General features: G+C 45.6%; 1 protein-coding gene across 5 annotated transcripts in view; it reads left to right on the forward strand.

Moving 5' to 3' along the window:
• Positions 1-545: 545 nt before the first annotated feature.
• Positions 546-24,207, forward strand: part of cd2ap (CD2-associated protein) — a 222,590-nt gene continuing 198,928 nt past the window's right edge. For all 5 annotated transcript variants that reach the window (XM_059645412.1, XM_048531190.2, XM_048531192.2 and 2 more), the window contains exon 1: positions 546-737. In XM_059645412.1, coding sequence (XP_059501395.1) covers positions 734-737 — 4 coding nt within the window. In that variant the 5' untranslated portion in view covers positions 546-733. The remainder of the gene's footprint in view (positions 738-24,207) is intronic.

Raw genomic sequence — 24,207 nt, forward strand, 5'->3', positions numbered from 1 at the left:
TAATTTGCATCTCAATTATATCCTTCCCGTCACTAAAGTGTTCCCAGGCGCTGCGGCTCAGCGCAATTATGCAAATAATTTGGGGTTGTTTGCCAACATAAAAAGTTTTGCAAAAAAAATGCACACTTTTCAAGCACACAAAAAAGCTCCTTTTCCCAAAAAAAATCAAATGAAAAGCATTGAAACCAATTTATCTCATTACTACGACGAGTGCTGTGCCATCATTGGGGCCAATAGTTCGGCAGAAATGCCAATTCCCGTCTTGGCTCGAAATTGATGCATGGCCCGCGTTGAAACGTCGATCCCTCGGTTTCACCGCCTTGCTGCCAGACCAAAAATTCCAAAGTAGATACCCCGTCGGTAGCAGCAGAACTCGAGAGGCTCCACAGCCTTTTCCTCATTGCAATGCCTGGACTCCCAGGTACTAGGAATCCTGGTGGCATCTGCGACCATACGGATTGGAGACAGGGGAGCCAGGGAGGGGGCGGGATCTGCACAAAGCCCCACCCTTTCACAAACTCCGCCCTGCCCTTCCCCTCCCCCCCGGTCTAGAGTTGCAGTCAAGCTGGTACGGGCGGGTCGCTTTCCCTGTGATCACACTCCTGAACCCGAGCAGTGACAAGTTTGTAGTTAGGATCTCCAGCACCACTTTCCCCCAATTCCCCATGGAAGGCGCTGCCTGTGGATAAGGCGTCAGAGGACGGAAGATCCGAGAGAAGAAGAGCCCGCAGCCATGGGTAAGATCTCCAGGCTCAGTGTGTGTGGAGAAAGGGAAGCGGGGAGGCGAGGTGCCTGGTGCTGCCTGGCTGTGTAGTTGGGGAAATTTCCAGCCACAGCCACAGCAACAGCCGGAGCTGCTGGCCCAGTCTCTTCTCGGGGGGTGGGGGGTGCGTGTATCTGTATGTGTCGTGGGTGTATCTGTATGTGTCGTGGGTCGAGGAGTTGATCGCTGAGCTTCCCCCCCCACCCCGAGGTATTCAGCGATACCTCCTCCCCGCAGCTTTAGTCTCTGAATTATTCACACACTTGAGTCTACACTCTCGCTGGTTTCCTGAGTAATTAATCCAACTCCATTGATTTTGTCCAACTCTCCTGCCCCCGCCCCGGAGTTCTTTCCCGTCTCTTCCATTAACTTTCTGCCGCCTGGTGAAATTGAGCCCAACTCCAGGAGGAGGCTACAAAAACACTTGGGAAAATAGTTTCAAAGTTTTGAGGGGCTTGGGGAGAGTAAGATCTCACAGCGGGGGTGGACTGGTTGGTGAAGGAAAGCTTGCTTTGACTAAACAGGGAATGAAATGGACGGATTTCCCGTGAAATTAACTTGTCTTGCTCTTTAACTACTCTGAATCCAACTTTTACTTGACCTTCATTTATTTTTATGCTACAGCAATAGTGGAGTTCCCCTGTTAATGATCTACTTAGATAACGAGTGGTTAGAGGCTACACTTAAGAGTTGAGTCATGGTAGGAGCGAATGACCATATGACTGACTGAAGTACTTCAGTCTAATAATTTTATTCCAATTAATATTCAGTTAAGTGCTACCCCAAGAACAGAATGGATAAAATGAAGGATGCATTCATTTTTAAGCTGTTGTATAAGAGAGGTGGTGGTAGAAATTTTATTAATTACAGGTTGTGTGAATGTTGCTATCTTTGTAAAATGATATTGTCTGCCTGTACCATCAATGATGATTTTCCAACATTTCGGGCATTGCATTTCTCGTGATTTCGTAACATGCTGTGTTAGGAATTGAGCTCAAACAGGAGCAGAGTAGGGGACAGGTGAGATTATGTATTTCAAAGCATTCTTCAGTATGAACAATCTTGAAGTTAAATAATGAGGGGAAAATTAGTGGCACAAGAGTTTTGGGTGCACTACTTGATGGACAAGAAATGGCAAAAGATTAGCAATCAAGTGGTATTAGCAAAAAAGGCCTAGGGTGTTACAAACAACAGTGTGGAACTGGAGGAACACAGCAGGCCAGGCAACATCAGAGGAGCAGGGAAGTTGATGCTTTGGGTTGGAACCCTTCTTCAGAAATGGGAGGGCGAGGGAGCTCAGAAATACATAGAAAAAAGAGGGGGTGCTGGGACAGATAAGTGACATGTTTGTAGGTGAGTGCAGGTAGGCACTGGTGAGGATTGGTCGGTGGGGTGGGTGGATACATGGGAGAGAAGATGGACAGGAACAAAAACAAAGTTGCTGGAAAAGCCCAGCAGGTCTGGCAGCATCTGTGGAGGAGAAAACAGTTAATGGTTCGGATCCAGTGACCTACAAGTTATGAGTTCTGAGGAAGGATCACCGGACCCAAAATGTTAACTCTGTTTTCTCCTCCACAGATGCTGCCAGGTCTGCTGAGCTTTTAGAGCAACTTTGTTTTTGTTCCTGAATTGCAGCATCTGCAGTTCTTTTGGTTTTTATTTGAGAAGATGGACAAGTTGTGTGGTGTCAAGGAAGTGGTCATGGGATGAAGCCAGGGATGTGGAGATTTTAAAGCTGGTGAATTCTATGTTTAGGCCATTGGGCTGTATGCTCCTGAGGGAGAATGAGGTGCTGCTCTTCCAGTTTGTTGGTGGTGTCGTTGTGACACTGGAGGAGGCCCAGGATGGACATGTCACCCAGGGAATGGAGGGGGAGTTAAAATAGTCAGCGACAAGTAGGTGTTGTCATTTGTCATGTACAGAGCACTGTCACTCTACAAAATGGTCCCTGCATCTACGCTTGGTCTCACTAATGTAGAGGAGGCCACATCAGAAGCAATGCATACAGTAGACTAGGTTGGAGGATGTACAGGTGGACCCCATTCTAATATGAAACGTTTTCCTTTGGATCTTGGATGGAGGTGAGGGTACAGGTGTAGTACTTGCTGTAGTTGCAGATAAGGGTGCCGGGTGTGATGGGGTTAGCAGGGAGTGTGAAGCGGATGGGGGAGTCGCGGAGAGAGTGGTCCTGATGAAAGGCAGATAGGGGTGGGGAAGGAAATATCTCTTTTGGGGTTGGATTGTAAGTTGTGAAGAATCATATGCTGGACGTGGAAGTTGGTGGGGTGGTATATGAGGACGAGGGAATTTGTCCTTATTTTTGTTGGGGGGATGGGATTAGAAGCCAGAGGCATGGGAAATGCAAGAGATGGGATTGAGGGCATTTTTTTGATCGCTGGAGGGTTGGGGGGCGTGGGGAGTGCGGCCCTTGAAATAGGAAGACATCTGGGATGGTCCAGGAGTGGAATGCTTCATCTTGTGAGCAGATATGGACGAATTGGGATTAGGGGATCGCATTCTTCTAGGAGGGTGGGTGAGAGGAAACACAGTAGCTATGGGAGTCAGTGGGCTTGAAATAGTTGAGGCAGTTCCTAGAGATGGAGATGGAGAGGGAGAGATCCAGGAAGAGAAGGGAGGTATCAGAGATTGTTCAGCTGAATTTGAGATTGGGGTGTAAGGTGTTAGTAAGTCTGATGAACTGTTCACGCTCCTCGTGGGAGCACAAGGCAGCACCGATACAGTCATCAATGTAGCAGAGGAAGAGGTCGTGGATGGTGCCAGTGTACCAGCGGAAGAGGGACTGCTCCACATATCCTACCAACAGGCAGCCACAGCTTGGACCCACGTGGCTGCCCATGGCCACCCCTTTGTCAGTAGGAAGTGAGAGGAGATAAAGGATCAGGGTAAGGAGATCTGTTGAGCAGATGAGGGTGATGGTGGAGGGGAACTGGACGGGCCTGTCGAAAAGGAAGAAGCAGAGTGCTTTTGGGCCATCTGCATGCGAGATACCTGTGTACAGGGATTGGATGTCCATACAGATGAGGTGTTGGGGGCCAGGAATTGAAAGTCTTGGAGGAGTTGGAGGACAGAGTTGGTGTCTCAGAAGTTGGTGGATCTATTGTCTGTTGCTCTGGATCTGGTCACCTCTACACCGGTGAGACTAAGCGTAGACTCTGGGACCATTTTGTAGAGCATCTGCACTCTGCATACAACAGATGACAATGCCTTCCAGTCGCCAGCCATTTTAACTGCCCCTCCCACTCTGGGTGACATGTGCATCCTGGGCCTCCTGTAGTGCCTCAATGATACCACATGCAAACTGGAGGAGCAGCATCTCATTTCACTTCAGGTGCCTACAGTCCAATGGCCTAAACTTAAAATTCACCAGTTTTAAAATCCCCCTCACACCGGGCCTCACCCCATGACCAACCCTCCCTCTCATTCCCGCCTCCTTGATCTGAAACAACCAACCATCTTCTTCCCAACCTATCTGCCCCACCCTTCCTCCCAACGAATCCGCACTGCTCCGTACCTGCATTCAACCTATCACCAACCCATCTACCATTCCCCAGCCCAACCCTTCCTCTCTCTGTCTATTTCCAAGCTCTCTCTCTCTCCCCCCCCCCCCCCCACCCCCCCACCGCCTCCTCATTCCTGAAAAAAGGTCCAAGCCCAAAATGTCTATTTTCCTGCTCCTCTGAAACTGCCTGGCCTGCTGTGTTCCTTCACCTCCACACTGTGTTGCCTCTGACTCCGCCATCTGCAGTTCTTGCTGTCCCCTAGGGTGTTACAGAGCCATGGAATAGTTTGTATGTGAGAAAATAATAGCTAATATTCTGATTCATGCAGGGAAATTTAAGTTTGAGTAGCATTTTGTCGATTGTGTGTGCTACAAAGATGACCATCCATAACTTTGGTCTCACAGGAACTTGAAACAAAAGGACAACACCCTGTCTAAGCCCCTTTTCAGCATATGTAATTTCTTGCTGATCCATTAATATGGTAAATATGGTATTCTGATTACAGCAATCTCAAACTGATTCTTTTGGGTGAATGAAAATTTGTTATTTTATCTTCGCTACTTTGTACTCCAGCAGTTATTTTGTCTGTACTTTGATACTCAAAATGACAAGATATTGTCACTGTATGATTAGGGAGAAAGCTGACTCTGAAGTCACTGAAGTTGCCATACTTGTCAATTGGATTTATTTTTATCTTCCTGTTTTAACTACATGTAGCAGAGGAGTTAATTGTCTTTGGGAGGGGGAGAAGTTAATGCAAAATAATTTTTTTTGTTCCAAGTTGCTTTCCTTTCCCCATTTTACTGGAAGTTTGCATCCCTTGACCTTTTAAGTTTTCTTTTACCTGAATTAATTTACAAAGAAACTGTTACGGTCGTGCTGTGGGTAAGCAGACAATATGGTGCAGTGCATAACCATGTATAATTCTGAAGATAGTTTGCAGTTTTGAACAAAAAATACTAAGAACTGGAATGAGACAAAACTGTCCCTGACTGTTATGTGATAAAAGAATATAAAATAACATTGTTTTAATTACTCATTTTATCTGAATGATTCTGTTGTGCCTGTTTGACTTGAACTTTATTTTCATATATCTTTTACCTGAGACACTAGGCTGATGTGAAGTTTCACTCCAGCGACTTGATCACAAATGTAGGTTGACAATAAAATTTGGTGCTTTCTGAGGTTCACGTTGGTATGCTCATGTTTGTTTGCAGTCACAGCATTGTTTATAAACCTAATTAGTTTTGAATCTTTTCAGTTATTATCATCTAGGTATCAAGCACAAATTCTTGTTTCTTGCTACTACATGTTTATTTTGGCAATGGTAGTGATTTGGTGAATCTGCTTAGCACAAGTTTGTGGCATTTTATGCTCAAAGATGAAAACAATTGAGTTCTATTAAATCAGTTCTGTTTAATGGTTCTCCTGTTTATCAGTCAGTTTTTCAACTCCTTCTTTCAAACATAAACTTTCATTGCCAAATCTGTGATTTGTTCTCGCCCATCCCGCTCCTTGCCTTAAAATAGTTTGCTTTTATTGTGCAATCGGCTGATTCTTCTTCCCTCCATTTTCAAGTAGCATTTTGTGGTCGGGAGTGGTCCTAACTTGCCTTTTTACCTTTGTCTACACCTCTTGCCAACCTGGTGCATACTGTTGGTTTGATGTGATTATTCTGACTTATAAGGTCTTGGTGACTTGCAACACTAAGTATTAGCATTTATACGTTGTGCAATGTAAAGCTGCTTTTTGTCATACTTGTCTTCATGTGCACATTATAAAGTCACATTCATAGTCATACAGCATGGAAACAGACCTTTTGATCCAATGTGTCCGTGCTGACCAAGTTTTCCAATTTAAATTAGTACCGTTTGCCTGCATTTGGCTCCTATCCCTCTAAACCATTCCTATTCATGGACCTATTGGATGTCTTTTTAATATTGTATCTGTACCTGCATCTACCACTTCATTGCACATGAGAACCATCCCCTGTGTGAAGACCCTTCTAAGTCTTTGCCCTCCAATTTACAACTCTCTGACCCTTCGGAAAAAAACCTTGGCTGTTCATGTTATCATGATTCTATAAACTTCTTTAAGGACAACCTGTCAGCCTCCTACACCCCTAATAGCCTATTCTGCCTCTCTTTGTACCTCAAATCCTCCAATCCCAGGAGCATCCTTGTAAGTTTTTTTCTTCACCATTTTCAACTGCTATATTCAATGCTATGACTAATGAAAGTAAGTGTTCATTTGCCACTTTCACAACCCTGTCTATCTGAGTTCCCTGAAAGTGGCATCAATGTTCGACAGCACTCCCCAGGGCCCTTCCATTAACTGCAACACTTTGCATTTATCTAACTTAAACTCCATTTTCCATTCCTTGGCCTATTGGCCGGTTGAGTAAAATCCCATTATAGTTCTTCATTTTCCACTACCCCACCAATTTTGGTAATTGCTATTTTGTACTCAAATGACCTTTCTCTATTTGCTACCCTTGCCTTTATGTTTCTGCCTTGTTGTCTTGTCATTTTAATCCCATTTTGTTTCTACTAGATTTCAATGTTATGCATTACGTAAAGACACCTGCTGATCTTTTCACTCACTGATTCTTTTTGCACCTTTCATTCTCATAGCCCACAACTTTCTTGCTGTGGAACAGTGAACTGCTTGATAGTAACCCTGTCTTCAGGCAAAGTATTCTGCTTTATTGGATTACAAGAAGCGAATCTCAAACTCCACCTGAAAATTGAATTGAATTGAAGTGTGCAATCTGTTTTTGCTTTTGGATCCTGAGCTGTGTTTTGAATGTCTTATCAATTACCCATGCAGTGCACCAGATGTTCATATTTACATTTCCCATCTTCATCCCAGTTTTTTCCTTTCACTGTTGCAACACTTGTGCGTTTAAATTCAATTTCTCTCACACCTACTTAGCTGGCAGGTATACTCCTCTACACTTTTAACTCATCCAGAACCTGGCATTTTACTGTCCAAAGACAACTTGCTTATTATTCAGGCTTTTCCAGATATGTGCTGGCTCTCTAAATTTCAGTACATCAAATTCAACCTTCTGTTAGTTTACAAATTCTGCACAATGCTTTCTTGCCAACAGTATCAATTTGGATTTCACCAGCTTCAAAATCTCCCCTCTTCTCCCCGCTCTCTCCCCCTCCCGACATCCTAAAACCAGCCCAGCTCGTCCCTGCCTGCCTAACCTGTTCTTCCTCTCACCTATCCCCTTCTCCCACCTCAAGCTGCACCTCCATTTCGTACCTACTAACCTCATCCTGCCCCCGTGACCTGTCCGTCCTCCCCGTACTGACCTATCCCCTCCCTGCCTCCCCACCCATACTCCCCTCTCCACTTATCTTCTCCTCTATCCATCTTCGATCCACTTCCCCCTCTCTCCCTATTTATTTCAGAATCCTCTCCCCATCCCCCTTTTCTGATGAAGGGTCTAGGCCCGAAATGTCAGCTTTTGTGCTTCTAAGATGCTGCTTGGCCTGCTGTGTTCGTCCAGCTCCACACTTTGTCGTCTGGGATTCTCCAGCATCTGCAGTTCACATTATCTCTGATCCCCTTGCCTCCTCTCCCGCTGCTATCCTGTGACTCATTGCTACTGTGTCTCATTGTTTTGTGATCCCAGCTTGATGTTGCTAATGGACAAATCAGGTCCCAGAGTGAAACCTAGCTTGACACAGCATGACTTCTAATTTGGTTACCGTCGTGGTCAGCAGCCTTCTCTCTGAACTGTGTAGCTGCTGTGAGGTTTCAGAAACATCTGCCATGCACAGATTTTCGAGGCCCATGCAGCGGAAAAAGAAAATTAGAGGGCATATAGGTGGTTACTCATGAACAGCTTCTTGAGAGGCTGCTGATGTGAGAAACATGATTTTGAGGCAATGGTGTGGGCAAGGTCTGATTTCACACGACTTGAGGTTATAGTCCAATAGGTTTATCTGAGATCACAAGCTTTTAGAGCACTCTTCCTTCGTCAGGTGAAGTGAACATTCAAGCTTGTTATTCACAAGTTACAAGTACAAAATCATAAACCTTTTTTACACCCAACAAGAGTTAATCGAAATGTCTTATTACAGGGTGTAGAGGGGCAGCTTTTTTCCCCCCACACAGGGTGGTGAGTGTCTGGAACAGGCTGCCAGAGGTAGTGGTGGAGGAGAGTACAATTTTGTCATTTAAGAAACATTTGGACGGGTACATGGATGGGATAGGTATGGAGGGATGTGGAGCAAAAGCAGGCAAATAGGCCTAGACTAATTGTGAGAAATGGGTGGGCTGAAGGGTCTGTTTTCATATTGTGAACCTCCAATTTGGGCAGCACTGTGGCTCAGTGGTTAGCACTCCTGCCTCACAGTGCCAGGGACCAGGGTTTAATTCCAGCCTCGGGCGACTGTCTGTCTGTGTGGAGTTTGCACGTTCTCTCTGTGTCTGCGTGCGTTTCCTCCCACAGTCCAAAGATGTGCGAGCTGGGTGGGTTGGCCGTGGTAAATTGCCTGTGGTGTTCAGGGGTATGTAGTTTAGGGGGATGGGTTTGGGTGGGATGTTCTGAGCGCCTGTATGGACTTGTCAGGCCAAAAGGCCTGTTTCCACACTGTAGGGATTCTATTCTATTCTACAACATTGGAAGTAAGTTTTCAACCCTTGCGCTTTGACACAAAAGTCACAGATATTTGAATCTCAAAATCAATTTTGTACACTTTATTTGATGCAGTTTTGCTTCTGTCCCCAAATGAGATTGTTAAACTGCAAGCTGTTCCCTTTTTTTCTTCTTAACATGTTTCTTAAACTCCTCTTTCACATTCTTTCGTTTCTGGAACTTCTCAGGACGACTTTGATTGCTCACATGACTGCTAAATCACACTACTGCTGCTACAACTGTTTCCTGTCTGAAATGAAAATCCATATTCATTGAACTTCTGGATGGTTATCTCTCAAAGAATATAGCTTCCATCTTCCTGCTGTTGTAGCTGTCATGGAACACTTCTTTTGGTAGGAAGCAGCCTAATAATTTTCTCTCTCTCCTACTGTTACGTCTGATACACTGAACTCATTATGCCAAAGGTTTTAAAAGGCTTACTTCAATGGATTTAAACATAGTACAAGCAAGTCTTTCCCACCCTCGGATCTCAAAATGAAATTTCAACATCCTTCTCAAGACAGTCAATGTAGAAATACAAATCCAACTTTAAATTTTAGTGAGATAGATGGTTGAGTAACACCAGTAGATCTTTAAAAGAGTTCATGCCTCAGTGAGGGAGAAGGGTTGGCTTTTATTTCAAGAGAAATAGAATATAAAAATAACAGTGTGTTTTACTAAAACTACAAAAAGTATTATGCAGACACCAGCTGGAATAATATGAACAATTTAGCGCCCCTTATCTGAGGTGAGGTAAGGTATACCAGTATGTAGGTTCAGTGAGCAGCTAGGAAGGTCAATACAATTTTTAGCATTCATTTTGAGGGCTAGAGTACAAGACCAATGATGTAACATGGCCTCAACTGTATTAGGCTAAGGCCAGACTGCATTTGGAATATTGTAAGCAGTTTTGGGCCCTGGATCTAAGGATGGATGTGCTGGCCTTGGAGAGGGTTTGAAGGAGGTTTATCAGAATGGCCCCAAGGATTAAGGGCTTTTCATACGAGGAGTGTTTGAGGATTCTGGATCTGTGCTCAAGGGAATTTGGAAGGATGAGGGGAATCTCAGTGAAACTTGCAGAATACTGAGAGGCCTGAATAAATTGGACTTTGAGAAGATGTTTACACATGTAGGAGAGACTGAGACCCGACAGCACAGCCTGAGAATGAAGGTATGACCCTTTCAAACTGTTTGAGGAATTTTGTCAGCCAAAGCATGCTGTATCTATGGAACTCATTGCTGTAGAACTCTGGAGGCCATGTAATTGGATAAATTTAAGACAGGGAGGTTCTTGATTGGTAAGAGGATCAAAGATTATGGGTTGAAGGTGGCTCTGTGGTTAGCACTGCCTCACAACACCAGTGACCAAGGTTTGATTCCAGCCTGGGGCGATTGTCTGTGTCTGTGTGGGGTTTGTACGTTCATCCTGTGTCTGCATGGTTTTCCTCTGGGTGCTCTTGTTTCTTTCCACAGTCCAAAGATGTGTACTTTTGTTGGATTGGCTGTTGTGAAATTGTCTGTAGTGTTCGGGGATCTATAGGCAACGTATAGAGCTGGATGAACATAGCAGGCCAAGCAGCATTAGAGGAGCAGGAAGGCTGATGTTTTGGGCCTAGACCCTCCTTCAGAAAAGGATACTTGTAGGATACTGTAGAGGCCTGGGTCTGGCTGGGACTCTGTGTGGAGGGTCAGTGTGACTTGATGGCCCCAATGGTCTCTTTGTGGGCTGTAGGGATTCTATGATTCTGAAACTTAAGAAAAATATATACAATGTGGCAAAGGTTTAGTGATAGGCCAGAGGATTGGGGAAGTTTTTAAAAACCAGCAACAGATGAATGCAAAAAATGGAATGGGAGAAAATTAACGGAACAAAAACTAGTTAGTAATATGGAAAAACGTGAGCTTGGAGAAGAAAATGAGACAAGCCAAAATGAACATGGGTAACTTAAAGAAGGAGGCTGGGTAAGTTAAAGAACCAAGCAGAGGAATTGAATAAACACTTTGCACCCTCTGTAACAAAGACAGATGCAAACAGCATTCTAAATTACTAAATAGTTGACAACAGGGGAGTAAGTGGTTTGTGGATGTGGAAATAAGCGCAGTTACTGTCTCCGGAGGAAAATGTACGATTGAGACTCATGGGACTGAAGACCGATAAGTCTTCTGGGCCCGATGGGTTGTGTATGAGGATTTAAAAAGATATAACTAGAGAGATAAAGGGTGCACTGTAGTAATATTCTACGAATTATTAGATTCTAGTAAAGTGTCAGAGGATTGGAATACTGACAATGTAATACTTGTACTCAATGATGACTAAAGACAAAAAAAAACTATAGGCCGATTAGCTTGACATTAGTCGTTTTGGAAATGTTTGATTCCATTGTAAAGGGTGCATTAGAGCATTAAGAAGTGCATGATAAGGACTCTGTTTGAGTACATGGCTTCATGAAGGGAAAAACATTTTTGACAAACAGTTACAATTTTTGAGGAGAAAACGAGCAGAACAAACAAAGGATTTACAAAGTACCATGCATAAAAACAATTGGAATTCATGGGGTTGAGAGTGATATTTTAGAGTAGAATGACGGTTGGCTAACTAATAGAAAACAGTTTGGGGATAAAGGGACATTGAGGATTACCACAGGGATTAGTGCAGAATGTCATAATTATTTATTTTAAAAAAGTAATGTTGACCAAAGTAATATCACCAAATTTGCAGATGACACAAACTAGGCAGCTTGATAAGGAATAAGCTTGACAGAGTCTATAAAGGATGTAGACAGTTTGAGTGTGCCAAACTTGACAGATGGAATGTATGGGAAATAATGTTCTCTATTGGCAGAAAGAATTGAAGACCTATATGTTATTTAAATGAAGAAAGACTGCTCGAATCTGGAACAGGAGATTTGAGGGGCCTTATGCATGACTTCTAAAATGCTAGCTTCCAAGTTCATTTAGTCATAAGGTAAGCAAGTAGATGGTAATAAAATAAAGGGGTATTGCTAAAGCTGTACAAGACACTACTTAAATCACAGCCGGAATACTGTGCATAGTTTTAGTCTAAGGAGAGAAATACTGACGTTGGAGGTGATCCACGTAAGATTCACAAGGCTCGTACCAGGTAAAGAGAGAGTGTTTCATTAGAAGAGGTTGAGCAGGATGGGCTTGTATTCATTGCAGTCTAGATCGTTAGTGGCCTCTTTGTCTTTTCTTCTGGATGTGCTCTCTTGTTCTTCCCCTCCCTGGCAATATAATAAAAAAGCACCATTTTCTAATCCCTTCAGTTCTGAAGAAGTTATATTGGATGTGAAATGTTAACTGTTTCTATTTCCACAAATGCCAGAGCAGCTAAGTTTCTCCTGCTCTTTGTTTTTATTTCAGGTTTTAAATATCTGCAGTATTTGCTTTTGTCTAAAGACCGGAAGAATTGTGGATGCTGGAAACCAGAAACAGAAATTGCTGGAAAAGCTCGCAAGGTCTGGCAACATCTGTAGAGAGAAATCAGAGTTAACTTTTTGGGTCTAGTGACCTTTCGCAGAACTGATAGTGACCTGCAACTTGTGGAGCACCAGTTCTAAAGAAGGGTCACTGTACCTGAAATATGAGCTGTAATTTCTGTCTACAGTAGCTGCCTAACATGCTAAACTTTTCCAGCAATTTCTTTTGTTTCTGATTTTACCTGTTTGTATTCATATCTTTAAATATAAATTTACTGATGCCTCAAGAAGTCAGATATAATGTTTGGGATATAATTACCTTGTTCTGGAGATTCATTACTTCTAATAGAAAAGAGCACTTAGGAAATTTCCTGTGTGAAATACGGAATTGGAGGTAGCTTCTAAGTTTCTTTCAGTTTTATGGTTTAATTTCTGTTTGCAGTTTGAAGTTTGCACATCTGTAAAGTTTTTGAGATGACAGGAGTTGCAGATGCTGGAGAATCTGAGATAATAAGGTGTACAGCTGGATGAACACAGCAGGTCAAACAGCATCTTAGGAGCGGGAAAGCTGAAGTTTCGGGCCTAGACCTAGACCTTTCCTGCTCCTAAGATGCTGCTTGGCCTGCTGTGTTTATCTAGTTCTACACCTTGTTATCTCTGTAAAGTTTCTGATCATGATTAATATGAAGTTGATGTTTTTAATTTGGGGGAAAAAATGGAATCATCCAATAGTTTGAATTAAATCATTTTAATGAAAGCGCCCAAATCGTAAAATGTGAAATTGGCTGTGAATCTTAATTAAACTTGAGCTATACTTGAAATTCCATCATTTCACAGCAAAATATTGAATGCCAAAGGAATCAAACTTTCTTTCTGTTGGTCGTCCACAAATCTGGATAGAGGTGCAAACACTGGTCAAGTAGTGCAGCTCATTCACGTCTGTCTGTTGTTTCTTTAGATTATAGGCAGTGTGGAAAAAGAACATAAAAATAGATGGTGGCTTTTGGAATTGCCAGTTCTTGGGGTTTAACCACTTCCTCAGCACAATATCCTGTGAGTGAAAATGCACATGTGCAGCTTTTTGAAAAGGCTAGTGTCGACCATCTTTTCACATGTGTTGGGTTGATCATGGAAGAATATTTTTTGTAATTTTATCTCAATCAACCAATCCATGTGTGGATTTAGACTCGATTTAGTTTATTGTTTAAATTGGATGATCCATGAAGCAGAAATGATCTGTCCTAAATTCTTTTTCACTTTAATTTGCCTTTAATGACAATTTGTTTTGACAAGCTATCAGTTTCCTTGAACCGAGTTATGTTTGATTTATATATTGGGTTGGCATTCATTTGGAGTGAAATTAATCAGTAATTTGAATGAAGAGTTTCATGATGCACTAAACTTTGGGGGAAAGCTGCCAGCCTTGTCTGTCTTGCTGGTGATGAATTCAAGACTCAAGTCAGGCCCTCAAACTATGAGAGATAGACCAACGCTTCACTTCATAAAGTAGTTCATTTTTTTCATGAATTTTCAACAGGCAGTAATTGACTTTTGCAAAGAAAGAAATTGTCTTTTAAAATTTGAGCATCCCAAAGCAATTTAAAAAAAAATGTACTTCATGCAGCAAATGCAGTGCACTTGAGAGGAACAAAAATACATTATGTTTGGTTCCTAGAGTTTCCCCTGGTTGAGAGCTCCTTACTTGGGTTTGCTCAAGAGATTGAGCAAAGCTTAACTATCACCACTGAAGGTGGGCAGATATAATGAATATGCAGTGAGGAGCTGGAGGAACGCAGCAGACCAGGCAGCATCGGAGGAGTAGGAAAGTTGACGTTTCGGGTTGGGACTCTTGTTCTTTCGTAGGTGTCTTTTTTGGCCTGTTGCCCCAAGGATGAGTGCAGGCCTAGAGATATAGCATCCTTTGTGGACCTGTTATGTCAGGAGGCAAATTGTTGGGGATCGAGGCAGGTTGGGAGACTGGGATTGATAAGGGCCATGACCAGCCTCTCAACTTTCCTACTCCTCTGATCCTACCTGGCCTACTGTGTTCCTCCAGCTCTACACTTTGTGTTATCTCTGACTCCAGTATCGGAAATTCTTATTATCTCTAATGATTCGGCCCCTGTTTGTCTATAAAAGAAAATCTCAAAATAATTTCAATAATTAATATCATTGAAGCTTGGTACGTAGTGCCAAGCCAAAGGCAGAATTAGTTCCTGGGCAAGATCTGAATCCTGGAATTCTTTAAAGGATCCTTTTAACATGAGAGAAAGATATTTGACTTCTTTGAATTTTAGAATGTTGTAGTTTGTTTAATTTGATGTTTTGATTGCTTTAGAATGCTGTAGATTGTATCTCCTGCTGTGAGTTGAGTTTTCAGAGCGGTCTGTGGATGTCAACTGGGCTGAAGTTTCCTCCTGTCCTGAGTTGCAGACTCTATAAGGCGGCTTTTTTAAGCTTTGCATTTGGATCATTAAGGTGACATGGAAAACTTTATATTTTTAAGTAATACTTTATACAGCAAACAATGTGCTGGAAATGGATCTATTTTATCACATAGCTAGTGTTGAGTTGGGATAACATAGCAAAGGTATGCGATCGACTGAATGTCCTGATGACTTGTACATGTTGCAATTGTGGCTATCATGTGACTTATCATGAGAAAGTAATTGCTAGACCAAATCCATGTAATTCATAATACACATAACATCAACTTTTTAAAATCGCTTCTCAGCCATTTAAGTTAAATTAAGTTGTATCATGGTTGTAATGTAGGCAGTCAATAAACAGTTAGCCACCCTTAATGGCAGGAGAAATTCTGTGCTTTCTTGAAATAATGCTGTGGGATTCTTTGACTCCACCTGAAAGGACACAAGGCCTCCACATTAGCAACTCATCTGAACCACGGTACTTTGCCCAATACAATCCTCCTTCATCACTAAGGTGCTGCCTGAAAGCACATGTCTGTTCTGTACTGGAGACCTTGGAGTGAAGCTTGATGTGCTGGTGAAATGTACTGTCACTGAGCCAAATGATGATGACACTGTATTTCATCTCAAGCGCAGCAGTGAAGACCTGAGCTGGTCTCAATTATGATCTCCTGGCTTTTACTGTGTACTATTACCGATGCAAAACCAGAGGAATGTTGGACATGAGGGGAATTCTATATGTGGCTTAGGTTAAGATTTTTATACCAAGTTTATGACAAAGCCCGAGACAGCCCTATAATGTTGCATGGCATTGAGATTGTAGAGTTATGTTCTCTCATCTTTATCTATACACAGATAATGTGTTCAAAATAAAATGCAACTCTTAAAAGAGAATCGAAATTTGTTCATTTTTTGACGTCGGAGATGAGAAATTGAGTGAGTGAGCCTGAAGGAAATAGTCAAATAATTGAAAGCTAACAGGGTCCAACTCAACTGTTTGTGAGAAAGCTATAAACTCTCAGTTGAGGGATGTAGGGCAGTAATTCACCATCCATTGAGGACGAAAACTATAGCAAGAATTAAGTCTGCTTTGCGTGAGTTGTTGTGTGAGGTTGGGAGAAATAATATTTGTAGTGCGAGTCTTGTTGGAAGGTTGTTAGAACAAGCACGTACAGTACCTTAAAGTACATGCTGTGCCCATGTATATTTATGAAGAGTGAGAACAAAATACAGGAAATTCATCTCACAAAATGTGAATAATCACATGACAATTGTGCATCATGCAAATAAATGTCACATCCCTTTTGTTACCCTTTCTTGATAAATAACTTATTTACGTTTTGGCATTAACACAAAATATTGAAATGTTCCCAACCAAACAGTGGGAGTGCTGTTTTGTTTAATTGTATCAAATTGACCATGTGAGGTGCCGTGTGCTAGGGCTAGAATCCTGTATGGTAGCTAATATAGTTTGATTCTATAAATCAATTTTTGCACTTGCATTTTCTAGTCCTCCTTTTTTATTCTAATTTTCTTTTTGTTTTATGTTGAACTTTGTATATTTAACTTATGTAGAAAGATGCCCTTTAAACTGGCTGAGTCTAGGATAATTACTGTACTGGGTCTGGAGCAAGTGGTGAAGGAAAACTTAATTGACCTCATCCTCAGCCGACTGCCTGTTGGAGATGTATCAATTTGCAGAATGACTCTTACCAATACCTGACAGCAGGCCTAGTGGAGATGAAGTTCTCTGTTCACATTGAGGATACCCTCGATATTAAGTGACACAACTGCTAAACCGGATGAGGTAGATTTCAATCAGATCCAGCAACTCAAGACAGGCCATCTATGAAGTCAGCAGCAGCAGGCTTATATTTAACCTCAATCTCTAAACTAATAGTCCTATATATTCACCACACTTACCATTACCTTCAAGCCAGGAGATCAACCATGGCTCAATGAAGAGTACAGGAGGGAATACCAGGAGCAACACCAGGCTTATATTAAAAATGAGCAGTCAACCGATAGAAGCTAGAAAACAATACTAGTTGCATGCCAAGCACCTTAAGAAGCGTATGATGGTCTGACCTAAACAATCACATCCAACAGATGAGATCCAAGCCCTACCAATCGTGCCACACCAGTTGTGAATGGATACTTAAATGTGTCACTGGAGAGGGAAGTGATTCTGAAACATCCACATCTTCAATGATGTTGGAGCCTGGCAAAAGATGAGGCTGAAGCGCATAAAAACATGTTCAGTAAGGGCAGAGTAGATACAATTTGATTATCTTCTATGAGATCACGAGCATTGCAAAGGCCATCCTTCAAGCAATTTGATTCACTCTGTGATACCAAGAAATGACTGAAGGCACTTTGCACCGCTTCGTACCTGAAGATATTTTGGCAATAGTGCTAAAGACGCATGCTGTAGGACTTGCCAGACCCTATTCAAATTTTTTCTGGTATTGTTATGACAGGAACTCATTCAGCAGTTTGGAGAATTGCCTAGCTATGTCTTTTGCACGAGAGCTCTCTCTGCTATAAATACATCCTAGTGAGTTTTGAGAAGATTTGTAGCTCAAGTTGAAGTTCTGGATGTGAGTTTGCTTGCTGAGCTGGAAGGTTTGTTTTCAGACGTTTCGTCACCTTTTTTTAATTTGAAAAAATATACTTTGTTCATAAGATGTACAAAAAATAAAACATATTTTTACACCTGCCCAGTGATGCAAGCCGCTCCGGGTTACCCAGGGGCTGCGTACATCAACTAAAGGGAAAAAACAAACAAAGAAGAAAAAAAACAAAGCAAAGAAAATACCCCGGCAGTTGTCACCCCGCACAGTCCCAGTTGGCCCCCTGACCAGTTGGGGAAGGCGCCAGCTGGGCCCAGGTAACAGATAGGGCCCTTTTTTCTATTCTGGACGAGGGGTTTCATACCGTGGTCTTTCCCCACCGCGCCTTGGCGGTGGCTGCCCCAAGCTTTAGCGCGTCCCTCAGCACATAGTCCTGGACCTTGGAGTGCGCCAGTCTGCAACATTCGGTTGGGGCCAGTTCTTTCAGTTGGCAGACCAGCAAGTTGCGGGCAGACCAAAGAGCGTCTTTCACCTCATTGATGGTCCTCCAGGCGCAGTTGATGTTGGTCTCGGTGTGTGTCCCGGGAAACAGCCCGTAGAACACGGAGTCCCGCGTCACGGAGCTGCTCGGGACGAACCTCGACAAATACCACTGCATCCCCCTCCAGACCTCCTGCGCATAGGCACGCTCCAGAAGGAGGTGATCGACAGTCTCGTCCCCCCCGCAGCCACCTCGAGGGCGGCATGCAGTGGCGCAGAGATTCCGGGCATGCATAAAGGATCTCACTGGCAGAGCCCCTCTCACCGCCAGCCAAGCAATGTCCTTGTGCTTGTTTGAAAGTTCTGGTGATGAGGCATTCTGCCAAACGACTTTGGCAGTCTGCGTGAGGAACCACACAACGGGATCCACCCTCTCCTTTCCCCGAAGGGTCTCGAGGATACTACGTGCTGACCACTGCCTGACGGCCTTGTGGTCAAAGGTGTTTCCTTTCAAAAATTTCTCCACAAAGGACAGGTGGTATGGAACAGTCCAACTACTCGGAGTGTTCCGCGGCAACGAGGCCAGGCCCATCCTTCGCAACACCGGGGACAGGTAGAACCTCAGTAAGTAGTGACACTTGGTGTTTGCGTACTGAGGATCTACGCACAGCTTGATGCAGCCGCACACAAAAGGTAGCTGTCAGGGCGAGGGTGGCATTCGGTACGCCCTTTCCCCCATTTTCCAGGTCTTTGTAAATGGTGTCCCTGCGGACCCGGTCCATCCTCAACCCCCAAATGAAGTGGAAGATGGACCGGGTGACTGCAGCGGCACAGGTCCAGGGAATAGGCCAGGCCTGCGCCACATACAACAGTACCGAAAGCCCCTCGCACCTGACAACCAGGTTCTTACCCGTGATGGGGAGGGACCGGAGCGTCCACCTGCCCAGCTTCTGCTTCAATTTGGTGATATGCTCCTCCCAAGTCTTAGTGCACGCCCCAGCTCCACTAAACCAAACACCCAGCACCTTTCAGGTAGTCTGTCGTGACGGTGAAGGGGATGAAGGAGCGGTCGTCCCAGTTCCCGAAGAACATGACCTCGCTCTTGCCCCTATTGACTTTGGCACCCGAGGCCAGTTCAAACTGGCCGCAGATGTCCAATAGTCTACTCACCGACCGACGATCGGTGCAGAAGACGGCGACATCGTCCATGTACAGGGAGGTCTTGACCTGGAGGCCTCCACTGCTTGGGATAGTCACGCCTTCAGGCTCACGTCCTTCCTGATAGATGCGGCGAAGGGCTCCACACAGCACACGAGCAAGGCAGGAGAGAGCGGGCAGCCCTGCCTGACTCCAGATCTAACAGGAAAACTGTCCGATTCCCACCCGTTGATCGAGACTGCGCTAACGATGTTGGCGTAGAGCAGCTGGATCCAATTGCGGATGCCCTCCCCGAACCCCAATTTGGAGAGGACGTCCCTCATGTAAGCATGAGACCCTGTCAAAGGCCTTCTCCTGGTCCAGGCTGACGAGGCAGGTGTCCACCCGCCTGTCCTGTACATAGGCGATTGTATCCCTGATGAGCGCGAGGCTCTCGGCGATCTTCCTGCCCGGCACAGCACAGGTTTGGTCAGGGTGAATCACCGACTCCAGGACAGACCTGACCCGGTTGGCTATGACCTTGGCCAGGATTTTGTAGTCCACGTTCAATAGTGAAATGGGATGCCAATTCTTAATTTCTTCCCTCTTCCCCCTTCCTCTTGTAAATGAGGGTGATGATGCTCTTCCTCATGGACTTGCACATTTCCCCTGCCCGAAGCGCACTATCGTACACCTCCAGCAGGTCCTGGCCGACCAGGTCCCACAGAGCGGAAAACAGCTCAACCGGTAAGCCGTTGCTCCCGGGAGTCTATTCCTCTCCAAGGACTTGAGGGCTCTGGTCAGCTCGTCCAGGGATATCGGACGGTCCAGCCACTCCCTCGTGCCGTCGTCTAAGACCTCCGTGATTGACGACAGGAACGACTCAGAGGCCGTGCTGTCCGTGGGCTTCGTGTCGTACAGTCCGGCATAGAAGGATCAGCTGATCCTCAAAATGTAGTGCCGAGACGACGTCACTGAGCCGTCGTCCTCCTTCAGCCGGCTAAGCACAGAGCTCTCTTTGTGCACCTTCTGAAAGAAGAAACGCGAGCATGTCTCGTCCTCCACGGAGCGGACCCTGGACAGGAACATTATCCTGGAGGCCTCCGCGGCGAAGAGCGAGGCTTGCTGGCCACTCACCTCGCGGAGGTCCTCCGTGACATCGACCCCCATCAACTGCAGAAGGAGCAGGTTCTGCACCCTTTTCTGGAGTCGCGACAGCTTTCCCTCCCCCTCTCTCGCCTTCCGAACACCCTTGAGGACAAAGAACCTCTTGATGTTCTCCTTCACCGTCTCCCACCAGTCGCCCGGAGACTCAAAGAGGGGTTTCACGGTTCTCAAACCGGGGTACTCCCTCTTAAGCTCCTCGACATTCTCTGGGGTCAACAGAGTCGTGTTGAGCTTCCACGTCCCCTTTGCCGGCTGGCTGGTCGTCCTGTAAGTGACTGTCGGCCAGCAGGAGGCAGTGGTCAGAGAAGAACACCGGCTCGACGCCGGTGGACCTGACCGAGAACGCCCGTGACACAAACAGGAAGTCTATCCTTGAGCGAATAGACCTATCTGGCCGCGACCAGGTGTACCTCCGCTGTGCTCCGCCTGCAGGGGTGCTGAAGACGTCAAGCAGCTTGGCGTCCTTCACCGTGCCCATCAGGAATCTGGACATGACGTCCAGTTGACTCCCCCCACCCGCTGTCCCCACGCCGTATCTTCCATCTGCATCGATGATGCAGTTGAAGTCTCCGCCTAGGATGACCGGCCTGGACGTAGCTAGCAGGGGTGGAAGCTGCTGCAGGACGGCCAACCGCTCATTCCGTACCGCTGGGGCGTACACGTTGATCAGCCTCAGGGGAGCGTTCCTGTAGGTGACGTCAGCCACTAGAGGTGCCCCCCCCACCACCCCCTGAACTTGAGAGATGGTGAAGTTGCGCCCCCGCAGCAGAATAGCTAGGCCCGAGGAGCGACAGTCGTTACCCCCCGACCAGATCGAAGGCCCACAGGTCCAGGCGTCGGACCATTTCCCGGAGAGGAATAGGACTCCCGGGAGCGACGGCTTACTGGTCGAGCTGTATTCCGCTCTGTGGGACCTGGTCGGCCAGGACCTGCTGGAGGTGTACGATACTGCGCTTCGGGCAGGGGAAATGGGCAAGTCCATGGGAAGGGCATCATCACCCTCATTTACAAGAGGAAGGGGGAGAGGGAAGAAATTAAGAATTGGCATCCCATTTCACTATTGAACGTGGACTACAAAATCCTGGCCAAGGTCATAGCCAACCGGGTCAGGTCTGTCCTGGAGTCGGTGATTCACCCTGACCAAACCTGTGCTGTGCCGGGCAGGAAGATCGCCGAGAACCTCGCGCTCATCAGGGATACAATCGCCTATGTACAGGACAGGCGGGTGGACACCTGCCTCGTCAGCCTGGACCAGGAGAAGGCCTTTGACAGGGTCTCATGCTTACATGAGGGACGTCCTCTCCAAATTGGGGTTCGGGGAGGGCATCCGCAATTGGATCCAGCTGCTCTACGCCAACATCGTTAGCGCAGTCTCGATCAACGGGTGGGAATCGGACAGTTTTCCTGTTAGATCTGGAGTCAGGCAGGGCTGCCCGCTGTCTCCTCCCTTGTTCGTGTGCTGTGTGGAGCCCTTCGCCGCATCCATCAGGAAGGACGTGAGCCTGAAGGCGTGACTATCCCAAGCAGCGGAGGCCTCCAGGTCAAGACCTCCCTGTACATGGACGATGTCGCCGTCTTCTGCACCGATCGTCGGTCAGTGAGTAGACTATTGGACATCTGCGGCCAGTTTGAACTGGCCTCGGGTGCCAAAGTCAATAGGGGTAAAAGCGAGATCATGTTCTTCGGGAACTGGGACGACCGCTCCTTCATCCCCTTCACCGTCAGGACAGACTACCTGAAGGTGCTGGGTGTTTGGTTTGGTGGAGCTGGGGCGTGCACTAAGACTTTGGAGGAACGTATCACCAAATTGAAGCAGAAGCTGGGCAGGTGGACGCTCCGGTCCCCCTCCATCACAGGTAAGAACCTGGTTGTCAGGTGTGAGGGGCTTTCGGTGCTGTTGTATGTGGCGCAGGCCTGGCCTATTCCCTGGACCTGCGCCGCTGCGGTCACCCGGGCCATCTTCCACTTCATTTGGGGGTCAAGGATGGACTGGGTCCGCAGGGACACCGTGTACAAAGACCTGGAAAATGGGGGAAAGGGCATACCGAATGCCACCCTCGCCCTGACGGCTACCTTTTGTGTGCGGCTGCATCAAGCTGTGCGTAGATCCTCAGTACGCAAACACCAAGTGTCACTACTTACTGAGGTTCTACCTTCCCCGGTGTTGCGAAGGATGGGCCTGGCCTCGTTGCCGCGGAACACTCCGATTAGTTGGACCATTCTGTACAACCTGTGTTTTGTGGAGAAATTTTTGAAAGGAAACGCCTTTGACCACAAGGCCGTCAGGCAGTGGTCAGCACGTAGTATCCTCGAGACCCTTCGGGAAAAGGAGAGGGTGGATCCCGTCGTGTGGCTCCCCACTCAGACTGCCAAAGTCGTTTGGCAGAATGCCTCATCACCAGAACTTTCAAACAAGCACAAGGACATTGCTTGGCTGGCGGTGAGAGGGGCTCTGCCAGTGAGATCCTTTATGCATGCCCGGAATCTCTGCGCCACTGCACGCTGCCCTCGAGGTGGCTGCAGGGGGGACGAGACTGTCGATCACCTCCTTCTGGAGTGTGCCTATGCGCAGGAGGTCTGGAGGGGGATGCAGTGGTATTTGTCGAGGTTCGTCCCGAGCAGCTCCGTGACGCGGGACTCCGTGTTCTACGGGCTTGTTCCCGGGACGCACGCCGAGACCAACATCAACTGCGCCTGGAGGACCATCCATGAGGTGAAAGACGCTCTTTGGTCTACCCGCAACTTGCTGGTCTGCCAGCTGAAAGAACTGACCTTGACCGAATATTGCAGACTGGCGCACTCCATGGTCCAGGACTGCGGGCTGAGGGACATGCTAAAGCTTGGGGCAGCCGCCGCCAAGGCGCAGTGGGGAAAGACCACGGTATGAAACCCCTCATCCAGAAGAGAAAAAAGGGCCCTATCCTGTACCTGGGCCCAGCTGGCACCTTCCCCAACTGGTCAGGGGGCCAACTGGGACCGTGCAGGGTGACGACTGCCGGGGTATTTTCTTTGCTTTGTTTTCTTTTTCCTTCTTTGTTTTTTTCCTTTAGTTGATGTATATACCCCCTGGGTAACCCGGACCGGCTTGCATGACTGGGTCGGTGTATAAATATGTTTACTTTTTGTACATCTTATGAATAAAGTATATTTTTTCAAATAAAAAAAAGTGACGAAACGTCTGAAAACGAACCTTCCAGCTCAGCGAGCAAACTCACATCCATAAATACATCCTTCTGAGTAAGGGGACTGAAACTGTCTGTCATACTCTTGGTGCAATTACACTGATAAATTTTTGTAATTACATTTCCCTACTTTGAGACTATCTTCCTTCAGCAGTAAATGACAAAATTCCATTTGCCTTCCTTTTTATTACCTGCAATATCTCAAACTAGTTTTCTGTGGTTGATGCACATTCTTGATTTGTGATACCCAGGTCCATCTGCACTGAAGCACTCTGTGTAGTTTCTCTCCATTTAGATAGAAAGTTGGCTTTCTGACTTACCCGACTTAAATGGTTAACAGTGCTTATCCTCACTAAATTCATCTGCCAGATTTTGGCCCATTCATCTAATCTATCCATTTACATTTGTAAACTTCTTATTTCTTTATTGCAACTAACTTTGCCACAGATTTTAAGCTTTATGTTCAAATTTGGCTGTAGTGCTTTCTATCCTTGCATCTAAGTTCATGTAAATTTTAAATACATGGTACCTATGGACTAAAGGCCGTGGTACCCTATGAGTTACATACTGCTAACCAGAAAAAGACCCCTTCCTACTGACTGGCTAACCTACAGAAAGCAGTCTTCAATTCAAGCTTATAAATTACCGCAACCCCTTGTTATCTTGTCTTGTGCATTAACATTTTGTGTGGCGAATTCTAAAATACCTTCAGGAAGTCTAGATATTCTACATCTACAGGATCTCCATTATCCACTTTGCTCACTACAATTTCAGAGAACTTGAGCAAGTTGGTCAAACATGATTTACCCTTAGTATAAAACTATGCTGACTTTGGATTGTGTTTTGTATTTCTAGGTGTCCACT

Source organism: Stegostoma tigrinum, chromosome 4, assembly GCF_030684315.1.
Source record: "Stegostoma tigrinum isolate sSteTig4 chromosome 4, sSteTig4.hap1, whole genome shotgun sequence".
Taxonomy (NCBI): Eukaryota; Metazoa; Chordata; class Chondrichthyes; order Orectolobiformes; family Stegostomatidae; genus Stegostoma; species Stegostoma tigrinum.